Below are 21,702 nucleotides of genomic sequence, written 5' to 3' on the forward strand. Positions count from 1 at the left end.
CCTGGGGGAAGATTGCGCTGAGGAGCAGCAGGACACTGACATGTTTCCTCCAGAAAACATTCAACATGCAAAACACCAACCAGCAGGGAAGCTGTGTGAACATCAATGTGTGTATGAAGTGATCTATACGTACAGAACAGGTAATAGGGGTTGGGTTTGTCTGCAATCACAAACTCAGACCAAGCGAGGCTGCAAGAGCCAAAAGGACTCATCTCGTCTTTCATAGCTGAGTGGAGACGAGCGGTAATGACTGTAGCTGCTCACACAGTCGCAGTGCCAAGATGCCTGCAACCTCACAACGATGAACACACGTCCTCTAACGTGCAGAGATCATCACCGTTTCTTATTGTGAATACCTGGGAAGTGGTCAAGCATTCATAGAGACAGACAAAAGATGATATAAGAGTTTGAACCCTAAGGTTGAAACTCTTATATCATCTTTTGTACAAGGATATGTTTTTGTACAAGGACTCATCATCTTCATGGTCAATTAGCTGCAGTGTGTTTGATCAAATTAGCTGCCAAATGCTTTCTTTTGTTAAGCATTGCATAACGATTTGGAGGGAAGATTTCTACCTTGAGGCCACCTACATCGAGAGCAGATATTTCAAAGACATCACTATGAATCATGTGATACATGAGTGGGCACCAGTGATCAAAGGAACATTTAAAATGCTACAGTCATTTCGCGTTGTGAATGGAGGACATATTAGCCAATCAGAATGTATTGTATGTACCCATCGCACACAATCTGACAACCTCCTGATACAGTAAGCTGTCCAATTCATTTCAATGCGTCCTTTTAAAATGTAACTTTAGACCAAGTCTTTCCAACATATCAAATTACTTCTATGGTTTATGCAATTTTGTTTCCAGCTCAGTTGTTCCAATGCAACTATATTTTTAAATTAATGATGTTCACTTAAGACTTGTATTCCTTTTTGGTTTTGCTTCTTCTTTTTTTATAGTTTATTTAACATTTCTTTGCATTTGCAACGTTTGCTCTTATTTTGTACGTACATTTGTTTTATTGTGTTTACATATGCACAATTATACACCAAAGCAAAATCTTCTTGTATGTCTATACCTACTTAGCAACCCTAACCGGATTTTGATAAAGAGTAAAAGTCATTCTATTTAAAAATATATATTTATATAACTTACATTTTTGTTTAATTTTTGTTTCTGTTGACGGCTTTTTCTGCAAAATGTGTCTTTTATTGTGATGATGAAATTGATTGAAGTTTTAGAGAATACAATAAGCACCTCTAGGATCACAAGTCATGTAGGCCTCAGAAATACGTCTCCACCAGCTGATAGTAATGACATGTCATCATGTCTAACTCGGGGTCTGAATGTTAAGCATAATTTTAAGCACATCTGTTTAGTGTATTAGGAAAAAAACATGACCTGTAATTACAGGGCAGCGTTTCGGTGGCTCTCGCTGAGGATGGGGGACGACTGCTCTCTCTCTGCCTTCAGCAGACCGCAGGCTTTTTGAAATGTGATCCTGTGCTGCAGTCAGAGAGAGACAGTAAGAGCTGCAGTGTGATGATAAGGCAAGTTTGGTTTTTCCGGTTTGAAAGACATGATGGAAGCTGTTGGCAGGGAGTCTCTGCGGAGGCTTCTTATAATGTTATGACCTCATGGTTTTTCTGCTCACCCAAGGATGTGGAGAGCTGCATTTGGTGGTCAAAAAGAAACAAACTAGGCTTTCTTGGTTATAGGAAACTTCCATCCTCGCAATCATCTGATTTTCATGTGTTATTCTGGGAGGAGACACTAGACTTTAAATATGTATCACCTATTCCTCCCTTTAGTCCGAGAAATGCTTCATTTTCTTCATATTGGAACTGTGATAATGGGAAAAGCTTAACATCATACAAAAATGTTCTAGAGTAGATTAAGTGGTTGCACTGCTATTATTCCATTACTCAAATCTTTCCTTTTGCCCAAAAGTTGTTTATGGATACTGATAGTTATAAATGCCCATCAAAATGTGCCATTAAGTGAGGTGACATGTTCCAACATGTTGTCATTTGTCCATCCATATAGCACTCAAATCATAGATATGGACGATGACATAGAACTAAGAAAATCAGCACATTTCTATATATTAAAAGTTATTGGCAGCGAATATTGTTGAATTATTTCCTAATTTATACAGTAACAGTAATGTTTGATTATATATATATATTTTCCCCAACAGTCTACAGAGCCTTCATTCTTATTTCACCAACAGAGACCACGTAGAATTTATAGCATCAAGAACAACACTTCGTAGTCAACTCCCCCTCAAAGCAATACTTCAGAAGGTCAGAACAGTCAGCCCTCCATCTGAACTCTTAATATTAAGCTCCTTCTGGCTCCAACTCTCAGTCCCATCAAACTTGGGATTAGGAGGAAAACTCCTTACAGTTAGCATTTGAGTGTCCTCTCAAAGCTGACCTGCTCTGTAGTGCAGCTCAGCCAGTGGCACATGTAGAGCAAAGCTATTTGCAAAGCTATTTGCTAAGCTGAGACTTCTTTAGTGTTAAGTGGACTCTTTTCAGGCTGAGTGGAGGACTCGGACCTTGTGGAGACAAAAGGGTCCTTCTAATCGACTCTAAGGTCTCTGACCATAATCTTTCAACCAGACTACTAAGTCACTGCAGTGAATGCCCCCTCTGAATAGCATCAGTGGTACTCGGGATGAAGGCAGGTGGGAGCCAAAGGCAAAGGACAGAGGCCCTAAAGTGAACATGGTCGAACAACACGGCTTCAGAGTTAAGTGAAGCCTCCAGGAACCCTTCTCTTATGAGGAAGGTTATGACATGGTTTTTAATGATCAAACAACTATTCCTGTAAGACTATATAAGGCTCTGTTTGTTCAGCACTCACAACCTTCAACCAAAGCTGTACAATCTTATTTTCAGCTACAATGTAGTCATTTTACAGACCACAACGTCATACTGTCAAGCCTTGGGCTAGAGGTTTTTTAAAGTAATGTGAATAATTTCCTGGTACAATTACAGAAATGTTATCTATCATTGATAAGAGATTAGTTCCAAAACACAAGGATCTGTGCCTGGGTACAGGTCTTCAATGACATGTCACTTGTTATTTGACATAAAAGGTTGACTCTCCACAACATTTTATTAAAATCTGCATTGAAAATATTGAGATATTCAAATAATTAAAAGACAAAAAACACATTGTATGATCAACTTCCTCCCGGCAAATCTGATGCTGAAGTTTTCGTAAAATATAAAAAAAAATGAAATTAAAACTACTATCAGACCTTAATACTTCCTTTGAGAAAATGATCCTGTCCATTAAATATATTTTAGACACTTTTAGCCTCCTAAACAAATAAAAAAGGGGTCGAGATTGACACAAGGTTATTGTGGCAGCTGGGGAACAGCTGAAACCAAATACATTTCCAACATTTTCTTAATAAACCTAAATATTTTAATCCACCACTATTCTGCAGACTTGGCAGCCAATGTAATCTGCTCATTATCTAAACTGATAACTTCATTATGGATTAGACAGGGGAAGCATTCCAGCTCGCAGTGAGCATGTCTCAGACAGCATTTGAAATCCAGCTTATCATAGCCTGGTTGTTGTCAGTTAGCCACAACTATCTGCCTCTTCCTCCCTCTCGCCTCACTGACAGAGCACAGACTACTGTAAACTGACAGAATTCCTCAAAGACAAGAGGCAGCGTACTGTAGAGACACAACGCTAACTTATCTGTCCTTTCTGGTCCGCTTCGCACTTTTTAAAATGACACAGCAATCTTATGTCTTTTTAGAACAGTTTTAATACATATTTCTCTGCGTTTCACTGTTTACAGCCTTGACAGTAATTCAAAATGCACTCCTAATATTCATCTTTTCTAGCAGGCACATTCCCTTGTCTCTCTTTTAATAGACAGTCTTAACGTCAATGGATGTTAACTTTAAGATAAAGCCGCGTTACCTCCAATGTTTTTTCTTGCCTTTAAAATCAAAATGATATCATCTTGAAACGTACTAAATCATCATAACAATGTTCTGTATTATGCACCCAGTTTGTCCAAATGTGAAGAAAACAAAGTCCACTTTTAACTGAATTCAGTGTGCGAAAAAGTACACGTCCCACCGTCCGGGACGTGTTATTTACAATATCGGACAAGTAGATCTTTCAATTGACTTGTCCGGCAGACAAGTGACGCTTTTCGGCCTGATTTATTGACAAATTATTGATACATTCAGTTTACAAAAGGCAGAACTCATTCGCAAATTGTACGTGTCCGCCATTGTTCGTTTAGAAATGTTATTTCGGTTCTGCTTGTCGATTCCTAAGGAAATGCATCTCGCCGCTTTCTGTACAGTTAGACGGGGGCGGGAACAAATAACAATTGTCCGGTACCGGGATTAATAAGAGTTGTGAGGACAGGAGGCGAGGCTGAGCCCCGCGGACCGCAGCTCTCTCTCTCTATGCTCCGTATCAACTGATCGCTGCGCGGTGCAGCTCAGCGTCTCTCTCTCTCTCTTTCTACACACAGCGGATCCGCTGCCCGTTTAACAGCCTAATCTTTGTCAAACTTTCTTATGTTCTTTCTCTAACACATAATGAAGGTTATTAAGCGTTTTAACTCCTATGTTGTTAATATTGATGCCATTTCCTTTATGAAGTAAAGCAGCCTCTCTGTCTGTGTCCTCGCGCTGTCCTCACATCCCCGGACCCCCAGACTCGGAGGAGCACAGGGATGTCAGTATTGTTTATGAAGCAGGGTATAGAAAGTACATTATTGAAATGAAAATACTATTTATTTACTTTTACAAACAGTGAGCAGCTGGGCAGCTGCAGCATGTGTATTGCAGGCAGGGCCGCCCCTGGCAAACTTGGGGCCCCAAGTGACATTGTGAGATGAGGCCCCCCCCCCCCCCCAACCGACAGGAGTGAACTTTTTTTCTTTTCTTCTCGAAACAAAGTAGGCTAATATAATAATATAAATATAATTCCTGTTTGTTATTATTATTAACACTTTTTTATGCAGTGAGGTAAATGGTTGTGCATGTATGTCGTTCAGTATGCGTTTACAGGTGAATACGTCTGCATTTCCTGCCAAATACTATTCTCAAAAAGATTAAAACATAATTAATGCAAATAAACAACTTCTATTAATAATAGCGGCCCTGATTGCAGGACATGTGTAGCGTGCAAGCGTCTTTGAGTTGTAGAAAAGCGCTAAGCCTCTAGGCTATACATCTAATGTGTCATTATTATTATTATTAGGTTATGTCCTATGTGTTGGACATGTGTGGTTGGACTCTGTCTCACAGGCAGGTTGCAGTGTAACATCAAAGGACACTGGGCCAACTGTACATTCTCAAACTGCACCACTTAGAACTAACTAAACAATGCAGAGATTATTTTTATATAATTGTATTCAATAACCGAAAGAAATTAAAAAGTATGAAGTGATTTGTAAATAGGAATACAGATTTGACTTAATGTTTTCATAAATATATTTTTCTCCCAGTTTGTCATGGGACTTATTTACCCTCTCAAAGAACCGGAATCGAGAAACAAAAATAACCGGAATCGAAAAGCAGAACCGGAATCGTTAAAATCCAAACGATACCCAACCCTATGTGTGATGCAGTAAAATCTTACCGCTCACTTACGTTAGCGGTGTCGTAAAAACCGTGGGAAAATGTAAAATACGATGGCGAAGAAGAAGATTCCAGTGGCCCCACATTTTTGTTCATTCTGGACAAGTGAAAATGTATTCGGACAAGTAAATTGCCAAACTCACTTGTCCATGGACAAGTACTCTCTAAAATCTTTTTCTCACACTGCTGATCGTTGCTATTTACCCCTGAAATCAAATGTCATATCATACAAAGCTCTGAGTGGTTGTTAAGCAGGAAAATAAAAACAATAGCACTGTAAGGTTAAATGCAAATGACGACTTTCTGATGACAAAGATATACTTTAAGGCCAATGCAATGCTACCATATGAAGACTTCAACAAGTCAATAACACGTTTGACTGATGGTTAAAGCTGTAGCAGCACTGCTCTGCAAACGGGCAGTATTGTGTACCATTACACAACAGCACATGCCTAGGGATTACCAAAGGCCCTGTCCTGTCTGTACCATGAGGCTGCAGGGGGTCAGGAGCTATTGTCACAGCTGTGTCACACACATTCTGCAAATCACAACTTTAGTTTTCAGAGCTCCCCTCCCAAAACACTACAGTAACATGGGAACTGGTATCTGGATTGTTCTGTTATTTTACCTGAAAATACCTAATAAGTTAAAAAATAAGAACATTCCTCTTACAGTGATTATCAGATTTTACATGACCATTCAAGCCATTAACCAGATCCACATTTACAGATATAACACAATCATTTAATTAAGAAAGTCATTTACAATCATAGAATCACATAGTTATTTAAAACATGTAGGTTTTAAAAAGGTCAGCGAACTCTAAACAAAACAAGACTTTGAAGGCTTGTATCTCTGTCCAAAACAAAAGCTTGGCGGCAACACAAAATGAGCTCGCAAACAAATCCCTCCTGTTTAAAAAAAAATCCGTTTCCTACGTTAAAAGGAATCATTAAAAAAAAGCACAAGTTAAGCTCACGTAACAAACTAAATTGTTAAGAGGAACACAACGCACTTTCTTCTCTCCATCTCACTCCAGCTACTGTTAGCAGCAGTGAGGTAATGAGGGGCAATGCAAAACGCAGGGAAGCTGAGCCTTTGAGGCCAAAGCCTGCCTCGTATAATGGCCTACTAAAGAAAGGGGAGCTTTGCTCAGTGCAACACAAGCAGGTTCCTCTTTAATGACTTCATGGGCATGCCAATCACTTACACCACACAATCCCATCATGCAGACGCAATATTTTTCAGGACATCCCGATCATGTGAGCCTGGACCACGTGACTCCTGTGCTCCCCCCCAAAACACAAGCTGCGGTTCAGTTCAGCAGGTAACACCTCAGGGGCAGATGAAGGGGTCATTATTATTTTCAGATTGTGTTAGAGTCTCTTTGCTCACAGGAGCTCACATGAGCTGCTGGGGATGTACAACAAGGCATCACAGAGCAGGTTGTTACCTCAATTATAAAGAGAGCAAAACAGAATGTTTGAGGAGAACATCAGAGATGATCCCAACATGATGATGAATGTCAAATGGAAGTGAAAGCTGATATTCTGATCATAAAGAATAGAAATGTATTGCTGTAGTCATAGCAGCCATAACTTTCTTAACCTCATTCTAATTTGGATATCTGTACAGTTATTTGCAAAAACCCAAAGACATATTTCATTGTCAAAAGAATGCGAGGCTATATATAAAGAGTTATTTTACTGCTGATAAATATCTTATGACAGGAGGGTTTAAAACTGCAGAGTGGTGGTTTCACTCTTTCTGCCATCGTGCTGCCGGTCTGCATTTCAAATGTGCTGCAGTATATTTATGACACACTCAAACACAGAGAAGGCGTCCTTTTTTCAGAGAGGACATATAACTGAATCAATGACAGAAAGGTTATAAAACATGCCACTTGGGAGTCTTACTAAAGTCATATTTGCATTAAATCCACCATCTTTACTGTTGAATGATTTATAGGAAGTGCAGGCAATGGCCATAGATTCAAAGTGACAGACATGAATGTGTATGAACTTGAGGTAAACTTCAAGTACAGGACAAATGTAAGGCCACACAGACAGGACGTGATGTACAAGGGGACGGAACCTGAATCATAAATTGTTACACTGAGAGGAACACCGACTGAAGTGAAGCTGAAAAACTGAACATTTTGCTAAATGTTCATAGCCACAAAATCTTCAGCAGCTGGGCAGATCTACTACTGCAAAGCTTCAAGACTGAGCTTTCAATCTTCCCAGGCACAGCTTTGGTTTTTCAGGTGGTGTCGCTGATATGGCCCGACACAGAGAGACCCTGATGTGATACAAACTGAGGCCAGTCTTTTAGAAATAGCAGACAGAGGGGGCCTGTGGGGTGTCAGATGTCGACAGGGACCAGTTGCCGGAGTCTCGGCCTGGTCCGCCTCTCATGCTCAGGGCAGCTGTGTCTTCTCAGACCTCACATTCCTGCAGGACAGGCCCACTTTACCCTCATCACCTGTGCTGATCTGAGGGCAAGACCAGCTCTCAGGGGAACTTCACAGCTACTTGAATTAAAGTCATTTTATGTATAATTTTGCTGATATGAAAGGATAGAGGGATTTTGATCTAAAGCGAAAACCACAATAGGTTTTAAAAAATGCTAAAGACCAAATGTGGGCAAGGGAAAACCCCATGAGAGGTTGATATGTAGCCCTAGTATTCTCAGAAATACTGTCATTAATACATAAAGGTATTATGTTGGGGATGTGCTAGTTCAATACTCAATGTTGGTCTGATACTGGCTCAAAATGGTGAACACTGCTTCACAGCATTTTAAAGTGGTGTTTTGTAGGCTCTAATGGCGCATTTCCACTACACGGCCTCGCTCGGCCTCGCTCAGTATGGCTAGGCCTCGTTAGACCTTTTTAGGACTGGCTCACTTTATGGCGCATTTCCATTACAGTTTAGGAACTGGGGTAGTATAGAGAGGCGAAGTCCTGCCCTTCTACTTCCGCCCCATGGAACCTTATTTCGGAAAAATTATGTATTGAAGTCAATGGGGAGAGAAAACTTATCTTTCGATCCCGTTTGAATTGTGCCACGAATTACACATATGATGTTTGTCAATCTTAAAAAATAATTTCCATGTCAAAAAAGTCAGTTTGTCTTAAAACTGTTTAAATATAAGACTATGAAAAATACGCAACTAGAAAGACTACAAATCCCAGAGTTGCGTAAGTGATGTCACAATGGTTTTACTCCACTAAATATAAGAGCTAACGTCAGATGAAAGGACCAGGAGTGGCTGGCTGGATCAAGTTAGCTACCTAGCTAGTAGCAAGTACCCCCTGACCGACCCCGAACATTTTTGATAGAAAAACCCGATATAAATAATTACAATATAGTTCCATCAGTGTGTGATTTATTAACTCCTTCATGCATGAATTACAACAAACTAAGGATATTTTCATCTGTATGCATGAAAAAAAAAAGAACACTACGAAAAAAAATGTAAACAGATTATTCCAAGGAGTTTTTCAATTGAAGTAAATATGTTTAACAAACTAGTGAACAAAATGATATATTATGAAAAACTATAAAATACAATACACACATTTGACATGTTTATATGAGGACTCCCTTGGTGGTTCTAGGAATATTTTCCTCTAACCATTTTGTTTTGTTTATCTCACATACCCCCTGCAGTACCCCAACGTACCCATAGGGGTCCACGTACCCCCATTTGTGAATCACTGATTTAGACAACACGCATTTTAAAAGGTTTTTCGCCTGTCGTTTGTCTACAGACTTGTCAAAGCATTAATTCATGGTTTTTACTAACCGGTATCAGTATGTTGTTACTTCAGCATCATTTTGAAACGTGTATTACAATTAAATCACGGTCAAATATGTTCATCTTGTTGTAGTTGTAGCCCCCTTGCCAGCGATTCGCTCTAGTTTAGCATGCTCAGCCCGACTCTGGTTGTTGGCCCGGAAAGAACCTCGATTTTATGGGGCCAGAAAAACTGTGAAATAGTACCCGCTAGCCGGTACATGAAGAGTGGAAACGCAACCAAAAACGGGCCCCGCACGGCTCGGCACGCATAAAGCGAACTCCGCGCTGTATTGAAAATGCACCATAAGTGAACAAACTTAGTTTTAGAGAACTTTTGATCAAATCAATAAATAAATGCGGTTAATTGTGTTGTTAGTTGTGGACTTAAAAGATATGTGTGAAAAGGTTTGAATACAAAAAAGAGCACTAATAGGACATATCTGTTGTGGGTACGCATGTCTTCCTTTAAGGGAGATGTGTATTTATTTCAGAGTTTGAGAGTTATGTTTTTAAGATAGCTAAACAAGGTGCATTCATTATTGTATAATTAAAAGCTTAGTTTGAAAAGAAGAAAAAGATGACGAGACGATACAAGGTTGCGGGATCGGACATGAAAAACTGGTATAAAACCCTATATTATATAATTCTCACATAGACACAGAGATGGAAGATTACGAGGAGCATTTGCATGGTTTACGAGTTACTGACCATGAATTGCAAGGTCCCCAGTTCGGGTCCAGCTTGGAAAGCTTTGTTGCATGGTACACTCTCATCTTCCTGTCAACACTCAACTGACAACTCTATAATAAAAAGGAACAACATATCCCAAAAGATCCTCAGAAACTACAACTATAAACTCAGAATGATCAGCACAGACACAATATAGGCCAAAGCCTCAAGGGAATACTAAAGTGACAAAGTCATCTTGCACAGAAATATAATGTACATGGGGTTGTCAGTTTGCAGTCATGAAGGCAACTCAGTCCACTGCTCAGAGCCTTCTCCATGATTCAGCAGCTTCCTCAACCCATTAGACCTCCATGTAACTGCAGTCTTTATTGCCTCCTCTGCATTATATACTCTATGACCTCCACTAAATAATACATTCAGACATTTACCCCACCCTACTGCAGACAAACATTTAACCTGAACTTCATCCCATTACTAACATGAAAACAGAATACTGTCCTTTCATTTATGCTGCATCATCCATGATTTTCATTCATCCTTTATGTCTGCATTTTCTATGTCTCGTTTTATCTTTTAATGTAGCCCTCTTCACAAGGTCTGACGTTGAAAATAAACCTGTTGGCAACAACTGACACATCACAATCATATTGATGCTAACTGATGTGTAATCCTTGGCAACAAAAACCAAACAAGAACCATGATTCATCATTTTTACAAGGTGTCACGTTTCCAAAGGAACATTTTGGTGGCTTCAGATATGTAGGTCTAGACTCAGGCAGTCTGTAGATGACATGACAATAAGCTGCAACTCAAACTTGTGTCAAGCTTTCACACCACACACATAGCCTAGTAACACAAACAAACATTTCTGTGTGTGACTATTCATTCAACAGAAACACCAACTGAGCCCATACAGACCTAAAAGCGTAGACAACCATCCTGCAAATGCGTGAAGATTAAAGGAACAAGTTTCTTGAATCATTGGTTGCTTGCAGCCCCAAAGCCCCTCTTCCACTGCGGGGGGCCACACACACACACACACACACACACACACACACACACACACACACACACACACACACACACACACACACACACACACACACACACACACACACACACACACACACACACACACACACACACACACACACACACACACACACACACACACACACACACACACACACACACACACACACACACACACACACACACACACACACACACACACACACACACACACACACACACACACACACACACACACACACACACACACACACACACACACACACACACACACACACACACACACACACACACACACACACACACACACGATAACTACTAAACATCACACTCTTACCTCCAGACGTGAACGCTGAAGTCAGTCCTAAGTGGGACGTAAGTTTTCCGTCTGCTCTCAGTATGGGTTGCAGAGCCACACACACTTGTAGCCACAAAATGCCTAAGTATCTATTTAATTCCCCGCATTCCCACTGAATTCATGTGTATCCTTCTCTCTCCCGCCGCTCGACTCCGAACAACTCCTCGAAATGTACCTCCACTCCGAGCGCTATTTTATCCGTGCGTGTCCGCTGTTGTAAAATGTAATTAGAACGCAGTCCTTCGCAGCTCGCTGACGGGCTCTGGAAACTACACTTTGCTTTGCTAATCAGTGCGGCCGCTCCGGGGGCGCGCGGTAGTGCGCGGTCACGCTGCTCCTGGGCGGGGTTAAAAAGTAGAGGGAGGACAGACCCAAACAGTTTACCGGGCTGAGGGGATTTGAACGTAGTGGCCACATGGGGGAATTGCAACTTCCCTGTTCGTCATAATCGGAAAACTTTTATGTAAAAACCTTTATATATACAGTCTATGGTAAAAACACAATTATTGGGAAATAGGTGACTAATCAGTTTTCTAAACTCTCAACTTTAAGTGCGAAGAAGTGTATACTTCTCATGAATGGAGTGCAGCCTTTTTAATGTTGAATTAAACACATATTAAAGAGTATCATTTATCAATAAACCTTACCAAAAACTGAAGAAATCAATTAGCGAATATGTAGAATTATATATGGAATCACCAGGCATAGGCTATATAAGACCAACAAAGAACAAAAGTAAAAAAAAAACAAGTGGGTAGTTCCCCCAAAATCTTTCTTGATATTTTTATTTTTATTTTTACACCATACTTAGGATTTATTATTTCTCAGAAATAGACAAGTTTAAATCATACTTTTCCTTTTAAAGAAAAGAGTCAAAAGTTTGAAATTCATATACAATGTTAATATCAACAAAAATAAATGTTGACACAAAAACATGTGTTCTAAAGTTTTGTGTCTAAAGAACATTTGTAATTATAATGGAAACATATGATTATTGATATATATTTTAACATTCAGGTGGAACAGATGGCTTAGCAAAATCAAAACAGTTTTTATTCTTTGAACATTCTGTATAGGCTACATAAAAGTAAATTTGGGGAAAAATAAAGAATTAAGGATCTGTTTCATAATTTAGGCTACTATCACTAAAATGTATACAGAATCATTATGGGTAAAAATATCCTTTTGCGTCCCCTCCTTTTTTTATAAGTGAATGTAATATGTTGCTTGTATTTTTACTGGAAGTTTGTAGTTTCTATTTATAAAAAGAAAGTTGTCGTTCCACGGACGTAGCGAAACAACAGGAAGGAAGTAAGCACTAAATGACTCGGTAGCGAGGTACACACACTGCACCACTTGATTTTAAATGATGGTTTAAACACATTTTAGCGTGTATTTTGAGTGTATTTATTATTTCTGGTGACGGTAGATGTGTTATGTTGTACATGTGTTGGTGTATTTTGTATCATATAACTGTAAACTGTAAGAAAAGATAACTTTTAAATGACAGGAGGTAACGAAGCAGCTGGTATCTTTCCAGTGAGTGTACTGCGCGACACCCTGTCGCAAACAAGTTAAAGGTCTTCCTGTAGTGCTTTACGTTAGTCAATGCAATGAGGTGCGAGACTGCAGATTTCCTGCTACTTTTTATTTGAGTGTGTCTTTTACAGGTATGGACATTTAATTAAGTTCATATATGTTAGTTTTACAGGACACTGTTCAAGTTATACAGGATAAAATGAACGTGTAGCGGAGTTGTTTCGCTTCGTGTGATGGGAGAAGTGACAGTTAGCTAACTAGCTCATGCTAATGGATCATCATCAGGGAGTCAAATGAAACGCACTGTAGTAATGTGATACTCTCCGCAGTGGCATCACCGGTCACTGGCAGCCTGTTACAGTATTTGGAGGTTTATATCCAATCATACGCTATTGTAATTTCTCGGTAATAACGCGATTTCTTAATAAGATGATGAACCATTTGACGTGTCTCAGTAAGTAACGTTAACGGCCAACAGCAACAAACCGTAAACGAACCCAAATGAAATGTTCCCTTTAACTCCAGACATCAGTTTAAGGGTTTATAAGGTGGTATTTACATTGTACGACCTTAACCCAGCCACACATCTTATCCCTGTGACGCAAGTTAGTAATCATTTCAACCATCAAATGAATTTGTAATAATTGGGTTTACATCATCATTTTCAGGATGATTTCACAAACCTTTTTTTATTTGAGAAAAATACACCAGATCTAAAGATTAAACTGCAATTGTAAGAGACAGTGGAGTCTTTTTGTTAAGTAATTGTTTTGTATTAACTCACATAACATGTTTTGGAAAGACAAATGAAAACAGATAATAATACAATTTAAACAGATAAGTGATGTGTTTATTTTGCACAACTTTATCAGCTAAACATTCAGCACTGTAAATCTTGTTTATTTGCAGACGGGCACTCTTAACTGGGGGATGGACCCTGTGGTGGTGAACTACCAGGACAGCCTGTTGAGACGCTCTGATGTGTCGCTGCTGGAAGGACCTTACTGGCTCAATGACCAAGTCATTGGTTTTGCCTTTGAATACTTTGCTGCTGAGCGCTTCAGAGTCCTGGGGGAGACCATCACCTTCATCAGCCCGGAGGTCACCCAGTACATAAAGTGTGCTTCCTGCCCCAATGAGTTAGCAATATTTCTGGAGCCGCTAAATCTTGCTTCTCGTCATTGGGTATTCCTGGCCGTTAACGACAACTCCAACCAGACCGCCGGAGGATCCCACTGGAGTCTCCTGGTCTACCACCACAACTCCAACCACTTTGCACATTATGACTCTCAAAACGGCAGCAATTCAACACACGCACAGCGCATCGCCCGCAATCTAGAGCCTTTCTTGGGTGCAGGGAGAAAAGCGCAGTTTGCGGAGGAGCCCTGCCCATCCCAGAAGAACAGCTATGACTGCGGCATGTACGTTATCTGTATAGCAGAGGCCTTGTGTGAAAAGGCGAGAGTGGAGGGCTCGCCACGCCTTCCTGTGCAAATCATCACCCCGGCCTACATCACTCAGAAGAGGGTGGAGTGGTGCAGACTGATCCAGAGTCTGGCTCAGAATGACCTCTGCTGCGCTCTTTCCTTTCCTTAGCCTGGCAACTTGCCCTCACTATATGAAGAACAGCCTCTCTACATATCTACTGCTGGAGCAACTGAATGCACTCCTACAATACAGTATAAAACTACATATGAAGTATATTTCTATTAGACTCTCTATAATACTCCATAAAAGAAAAAAATAACGCAATGTTACAAATCTTGGTGTCATGTTTATGCCTTGTATATGCACAGCGACATACAATATGTGGACCTGAACACCAGCATGCCTATAAGGAAATGTACTTCCATCTACATTTTTACTAAGAATGGATGTCAAATCATTTTCTTTACTCTGTTGTATTAGCTTGCGGCGAATGTAGAAATGTTTACACTGATTATTGCTCAGGGTCATTTTAAATGAACTAGAATTGATGATAAGAATGTGAATCTTAACCTTGGCTCCTACTTTATGTTACATGCACATTTGGTTTCTCAGTTTGCACAGCAGGCTATGTCTACAACAACAAACTTTTAGTTTTGAAACATTTTTAGGAAAATTGCTGTATGCAGGTGAGACGTGCCTGTGTGCTCTGACTGTTTATGGGACAAAGGATAATTTTGATTGGTGGAATGTATTATATTATGTTCTCACAAAAAGCAAGTCAAATTCACTGTCTGATGGTCTAATAAAGTTGGTGTCATATTTTTGATGACAAAACTGTTAATTTGCTTTTTTGTTTGAAGTCCCAGCTCTCTTTATATAGTTAATTGTATCAGAGAAGTATTAATGTTGGTGTTTTACAGTTAAAATTGATAGTAGTTTATAGGTTAGGCAAGGCAAGTTTATTTATATAGCACCTTTCAAGGCAATTCAAAGTCAAACAGTCAGTCAGCCAGGTTGGGTCCCGTTATTAACCAAAATGCAATAGGAAAGACATAAACCAATATTGATCCACCTAAGTGACACCTTTACATTTTGGGGGTATTATTTAAAAATGAAAACATTCTGTGGGAGGTATAGATATGTTTGAAATGGTTTTCTGATGATTTCTCCAAAATTGCACCAATCGCAACGTGGGTGTAGCGACAGCATGAAACAAATAAAGTCGCTGAGAGGCTGAGGCCGGGCCTGTTTGATGTTGTATGACACGCTAAAAAAGTACTTGCTGAGATCAAAAGCTCTGTTTCGTAGTTTAATGAAAAAACTCGGTGATCAGACATATACATTGTTATAATCAAAGCAATTTTAATCTTGCGGTCAACAAAAAAGTACAACGGCCCTGTGTCACCCTCTCTTCCACACACCCACACCTCACGCAGGTGAACAGGATTATAATGAGTGCCACCCATACCCATGTGACCCAAGCCAACCAATCAATAGTGATCATGACTCCTACAGTGGGAGTGGGATGAACTCTATGATGCACAGAAATGTCTCGTAATGACGGGAGAGGGAGTGAGAATGAGTTAATACGATTGTCCTGTCTTGTATTGTGTAATCTGTAATGTACTAGTGTGCTGATCTGACATACTACAACATACATTAATCAATTGACCAGTATTAATTGGGAATACTCATTGTAATTGTGCTCCATATGGGAAAACAGTCAATAGAGTGGCGAAGTCCGGTCGAGCTCCATGGGACCTTATTTCGGAAAAATTATGTATTGAAGTCAATGGGGAGAGAAAGATTATCTTTCGATCCCGTTTGAATTGTGCCACGAATTACACATATGATGTTTGTCAATTTAAAAGACAATTTTACAAGTCAAAAAAATTAAAATGCGTCGTAAAACTGTGAAGTAACACCATTTTTTGTGTGAAACGCTGAATGAACTACATCTCTGATCTCGCAGACTCTCACAACAACACACGTCACCAACATGGCCGTCACTACTGTCTTGTCAAAAAAGTGATTAACTACCCTCACTATCACCACAATGAAACACGTCCAGAAGAATGTCATACAAAGTTGCCTGCCTGCCTTTGAATCTCTCTGAACTGCCTAATATTTGTAATGTTTAATGTCAACCATTTGTGCAGATAGCATGATGTAGAACAGTACGCCGATGCTAATGTAGCGTTAGTGTTAGCATTTCTCCCCCGGGCTAAGCCCCAAGGTCCCGGCCGGTGGGTACTTTTTTTTCTCACGACACTGTGTCTCAGGGGGATCTTAATATTTAAGAACCTATTAATGTGTTACACCAGATTAACGGGAATAATCTCAGCTAACTGACGATACAAACCATTTTTACCAAAACAAAACACAAGTCTCATAAGAAGCATCTAAATGACATCTGAGCGAAAAATGTTAACGCACTTTGGCACAGAACTCAAGATAAAAGATACCCTTATTACTTATCGTAGCTGCACATACAAGATATCCGATTAAAGCTGAGGTTCCACAGATTATATAGGTATATATATCATCACTAAGTGATCCGAACTCTTGACAGGGGAAGCAAACACAGACATACAACACGTACCTTTATGGAGCTTTTACGGGAGATCGTCTCACCGTAGCTGTCAATCTGATCAAAAAACTGGTTCAATGGCATTAAAACGAGAATTCCATTTTTATGTAAAAATCGGAGAGTAAAAGTTAGCTGCTAATGGTAGCCACCAGAGTTATCACAGCTTCCGGTCTTGGCTATGCGGCAGTCTCACACACACACATTACCAAAATTGGAATTGAAATAAAAAAGGAAAGTGAAACGTATGCTCATCACCCTCTTCCTCCGATCCACATTAATACAAATGATCCCAATACGTATGATTGTATGAACTATGAAAATATCTTAAAATAAATACAAATGTATTTATTATAAACGTTAGTCCTTAACATCTATCACTGTGTATATCATCATTCAAACATCTTTTAAAAGTTGAACAAACCCCACAGAGCTCAGTAAACACAGTGAAATGTTGACTTTATATGCAACACACTCTCACTCCATAATCGTCCAGGAGCGACGTTTGGTCAGGGTCCTGTGGCGTGCAGTTGTGACGCTCCTAGGCTCCTTCAGCTTCATAAAGGGACGCAAATAGCTTTCAACTGATTGCAATGTATTCCCATCTGCAGCGGGATTTGACGCTCATGGAAGCACGGCATTTGTTTGTGTCGGCTGCCCTTAAAGGCAATGTGAGCGTCCATTCCCATTGAAACGGAGAATTGTACACCGGGAAGTAAGTATTCCCCTTACTGTCGATTGATTTTACAGTGATATCTGCACTACTCATCGACTAAAAAACACCAGATTATCCTTGTTAATTACACAACATTGATTGGTTTAAATTGTGTGCAATGCTTTTGTATTTTTCCCTTTCGATTCGGAGAAACAAATATAAAGGATGAGAGTAAAGGATGGCAGAATCCCCAGCTATCATTTAGGACTACACCATGTGCTCTGTTTGACAAACCCCGTGATTAGTTCTCAAGCTCTTTGATTGGTTGACCTCCAACTGCATTCCATATGAAAAAACGTTTCGTAAAAGAGAAAATCATACTTTATTCAGCAGTGCTTGCTTTACTCTTTGAAAGTCATCACATGAATGCATTGTAATAAATGGTTTGGCTGCATTAAATATTACACATCTGTCGTAGTTCTTTATTTATCTACAGAGATCGGGCTCAGAATAGACCGGAAACTATTCTTTTACCGTTCAGTTTGAATTTCACAATAAAGTTAGTAGTAATATTTTGTTCAATCAATCAATCAATGTTTATTTATATAGCCCAATATCACAAATGTTACATTTGTCTCAGTGGTCTTCACAGTGTGTACAGAATATCAGTATGACAATACGAAAGTACAATTGTTTTGATATTATTGTTTTTTATTAACTACTAGACCGCTGGGTCATGTTAAGACCATCTTTTCTGTGTTGCTGTGGGTTTTTTCCATCGCGTTTGTGTTACAAATATCAAAACAATAACTAAATATATCCGTCGTAAACTAAACCAGAAACAGCAGTATATTTAATTTTGTTAACACTGTCAACTTTACAGCTTTTTAACCCAAACTACCTACTGGTTAAAGCACGTTTAGAGTAATGCAATGCAGGAAGATTGTGTTGCTTTTTAATGACTGTTTAAAATGCCTTTTTCTTAATGTCTTTTATTATTATTAACTACTTGTTACTTGTTGCTAGGGAAACTGCTATCGATATTATTTCTGTTATGTTGTGTAAATGTTTAATGGTGTTATCGTTATTGCTACCCCCTTCCCCGTCAATGTATAGTGTTGGTCCACAGCGCAAACGTATTAGTTTAACAAAATCTGCATCTAAAATTGTGGCATAGATAGCCTACGTTATTTTTCCCTGTGCAATTCTCCATTTACTCAACAATAACACATAATTATCCTTGTGTTTATTTATTTGTTTGATTAATAAACACAAGTTGGAGTCCGTCAGGACCGAGGGTCGGAGCAGCTCATTTGCTTTAGAGAATATTACACCGGGAAGTAAGTATTCTCTCCGCTTCGCTTGACAAACCCTGTGATAGTCCTCAAGCTCTGTGATTGGAGAGTGTGCTCCGAGGGTTACGTTACGCCGAGCGTCGAACAGCACTTGAAATGAGATGGAACCACGGCAGACTGTCCAAAACTGGATTTGAACGGGTCCACCATGTTTCGCAATGTTCTCTATCTATGGCACTTCTCTACTGGGAGTTGTAGTTTTAAAAGACGTTATATATACACACATGCCAGCTAAGGTCAGAAGAGCTTTATTTAACAGCTGGTCTTATGTTTGTGACCCCTCCTGTTGTTAATTGATAACATTACATTAATTGATAAGCCTGAAACATGCACTTGTCAAGGTTCAGAGGCACATTTTGCAAATATGGCAGTAGCCATCGATCATCTTAAGATATACTTTATTGATCCCAAGTTGGAAACATTTGCGTTACATCAGCATATGTAACAGTTGTAAATATGCAGTGGTGTTTATTTGTAAATCATTTAGTATAATCACACAAATTCTGTGTTTTATATTTAACAATTCTGTGTTCTTTATTTATTGATTGTTCAATACCTGACAAGGCCGGAGATGAAACATCTACATAGGCCTACATCGTATAATACATATGTATAATATCAGTTAAAAATAAGTGCTTCAACATAGTTAACATTGCTGGAGGTATGCACACATATTGATAGATGTCTTGTAATGCACTATTGAGGAACCTGCGACCCAAGTTTTTCATTCAATGCATAACTACACCATAGTTGTGTATATGATATGTCAATAAACCTTAGACAATCTTGACATCTTAAGTTTGATGCTGAATTATTAACATATATAGTAATCAGGGCTCGACATTATAAATGGCCCGCTGGCCCGGAAGCACTATTTAGACACCCCGGGCCAGCATAACGTACTTTCCACGTGCCCGCTCGGGCCACTAAAAATATTGCTTTAAACTAAATGTCTTGTGGTATTGGTATTTTGACTAGCAATTTAGTTAAATTGTTTTGTTTATCAACGCTACAACATAGCGTTCCGTAAGTCGGTTGTCGTTGTTGGGGGGAAAGCAAACAGTTGTTTGCTGCGGAGCACAGCGCGAGCAGGCTCCCGTGAGCGGGAGCGCGCTCCTTCACTACAGACTATCACGCCACCTAACCATTCGCGATTCGCCAAAATGTTTTTAATACCAGCGGTAACCGGCCAAGCGCCGTGCAAAAAACAATCTTCAAATAAAAGAAAGTCACTGGAGAAGTTAAAGGAGAGTGACAGGGAGTGTGAGAAGAAGAGGGAGAGAAAGTTTCAGCCAGCTTGATCAATGGAGTTGGCGTGCAGTGACGCGTCCTAAAACCCTTTTATAATCTATCGATTAGATTTATGATTCGAAAATTATAAAAGTAGGGTAGACATGTGGAGATTATCCGGCTGAACAAAACGTGCATTTATCAAACAGGTTTGTTTTCCACAGACCTTATTTCCAGCTATTTTCCAAAACCCTGTGGAGAAATCCCATTGCTTTTTTATCGAGAGAACCAGCAGCTTACTTCCTGGTTTTAGGACGCGTCACTGGCTGCACCTCTCAATATGATGCCAATATAAACGGTCTATAAAAGGTCTTCTGTCGGCTCTGTACATCAATGCCGACCTATTAGTGTTGATACTACAAGGAGACGTATTGTGTGAAAAGAAATGTAAGATGTTGTTTAATTGCTGATATATTTATGATCCACGTCACGTTTTCAGTTCCTCATACTTGTCTAGAAGTCTTCTCATCAGGGCTCTATAAATAGAGAACTACGGCAGATATGTAATATTTAATGCAGCCGAACCGTATATTACAATGCCGTTATGTGATGACTTTCAAAGAGAAAAGCAAGCACACTCGGAATAAAGTATTATTATTTTTTTTTTAATGTTTTCGGTCTGTTTCCGGTATTTGTTAATGACGATGTGCTCTGAAATGTGAGACTGGAATTGCACAGGGGAAAATAACGTATCTTTAGATGCGGATTTTGTTAAACTAATACGTTTGCGCTGTGGACCAACACTATACATTGACGGGGAAGGGGGTAGCAATAAAGATAACACCATTAAACAGTTACACAACATAACATAAATAATATCGATAGCAGCGTCCCTAGCAACCACCTTGGTAATAATGAAAACGTTCTATGGACGCAATTTTCTGAAGTAATCTTCGTAATAACTATAGCAAACTGAAGATCATGTACATCCACTGCACACATAATCTGAAATAACAACTCATATTTCTTGCATCAAATGACATCAAAACGCATTTTAATGGCCAAACTAACTTTAAAATAGGCATTTTCCACCGAGAATAAAACGAAGTTCGGCCATGTTTTTTTTTTTCTGCAGGGAGAAATTTGAAGATGATGTCAAACAGAGCACATGGTGTAGTCCAAACGATAGCTGGGGATTCTGGGTAGTGTAGTGTCTTCTGCCATCCTTTACTCCGAAAAAATATTTGTTTCTACGAATCGAAAGGGAAAAATACAAAAGCATTGCACACAATTTAAACCAATCAATGTTGTGTAATTAACAAGGATAATCTGGTGTTTTTTAGTCGATGAGTAGTGCAGATATCACTGTAAAATCAATC

At 39.4% G+C, this 21,702-nt stretch overlaps 2 protein-coding genes across 8 annotated transcripts in view; one reads left to right on the forward strand and one right to left on the reverse strand.

Moving 5' to 3' along the window:
- The window catches only part of myo9aa (myosin IXAa), a 124,938-nt gene extending 113,115 nt beyond the window's left edge, over nt 1-11,823 (reverse strand). For all 6 annotated transcript variants that reach the window (XM_034107044.1, XM_034107062.1, XM_034107069.1 and 3 more), the window contains exon 1: nt 11,509-11,823. The gene's annotated coding sequence lies outside the window, so the exon portion shown is untranslated. The remainder of the gene's footprint in view (nt 1-11,508) is intronic.
- A 1,286-nt stretch (nt 11,824-13,109) lies between these two features.
- senp8 (SUMO peptidase family member, NEDD8 specific) lies at nt 13,110-15,337 on the forward strand. 2 transcript variants are annotated; one of them, XM_034106081.1, is made up of 2 exons: nt 13,110-13,199; nt 13,978-15,337. In XM_034106081.1, exon 2 carries the CDS (start codon nt 13,999-14,001, stop codon nt 14,662-14,664), a length of 666 nt encoding a protein of 221 aa, XP_033961972.1. In that variant the 5' UTR covers nt 13,110-13,199; nt 13,978-13,998; the 3' UTR covers nt 14,665-15,337. The 2 variants fall into 2 exon arrangements, with proteins under 2 accessions (XP_033961972.1, XP_071058138.1); XM_071202037.1 differs by lacking the exon at nt 13,110-13,199 and adding an exon at nt 13,207-13,522.
- Nucleotides 15,338-21,702: the final 6,365 nt, after the last annotated feature.

This window comes from Pseudochaenichthys georgianus, chromosome 3 (assembly GCF_902827115.2).
Source record: "Pseudochaenichthys georgianus chromosome 3, fPseGeo1.2, whole genome shotgun sequence".
In the NCBI taxonomy this organism is placed as follows: Eukaryota; Metazoa; Chordata; class Actinopteri; order Perciformes; family Channichthyidae; genus Pseudochaenichthys; species Pseudochaenichthys georgianus.

Bases quoted from the DNA above. Each gene is read 5' to 3' on its own strand.
- senp8 (XM_034106081.1), top strand. From the start codon at position 13,999: ATGGACCCTGTGGTGGTGAACTACCAGGACAGCCTGTTGAGACGCTCT.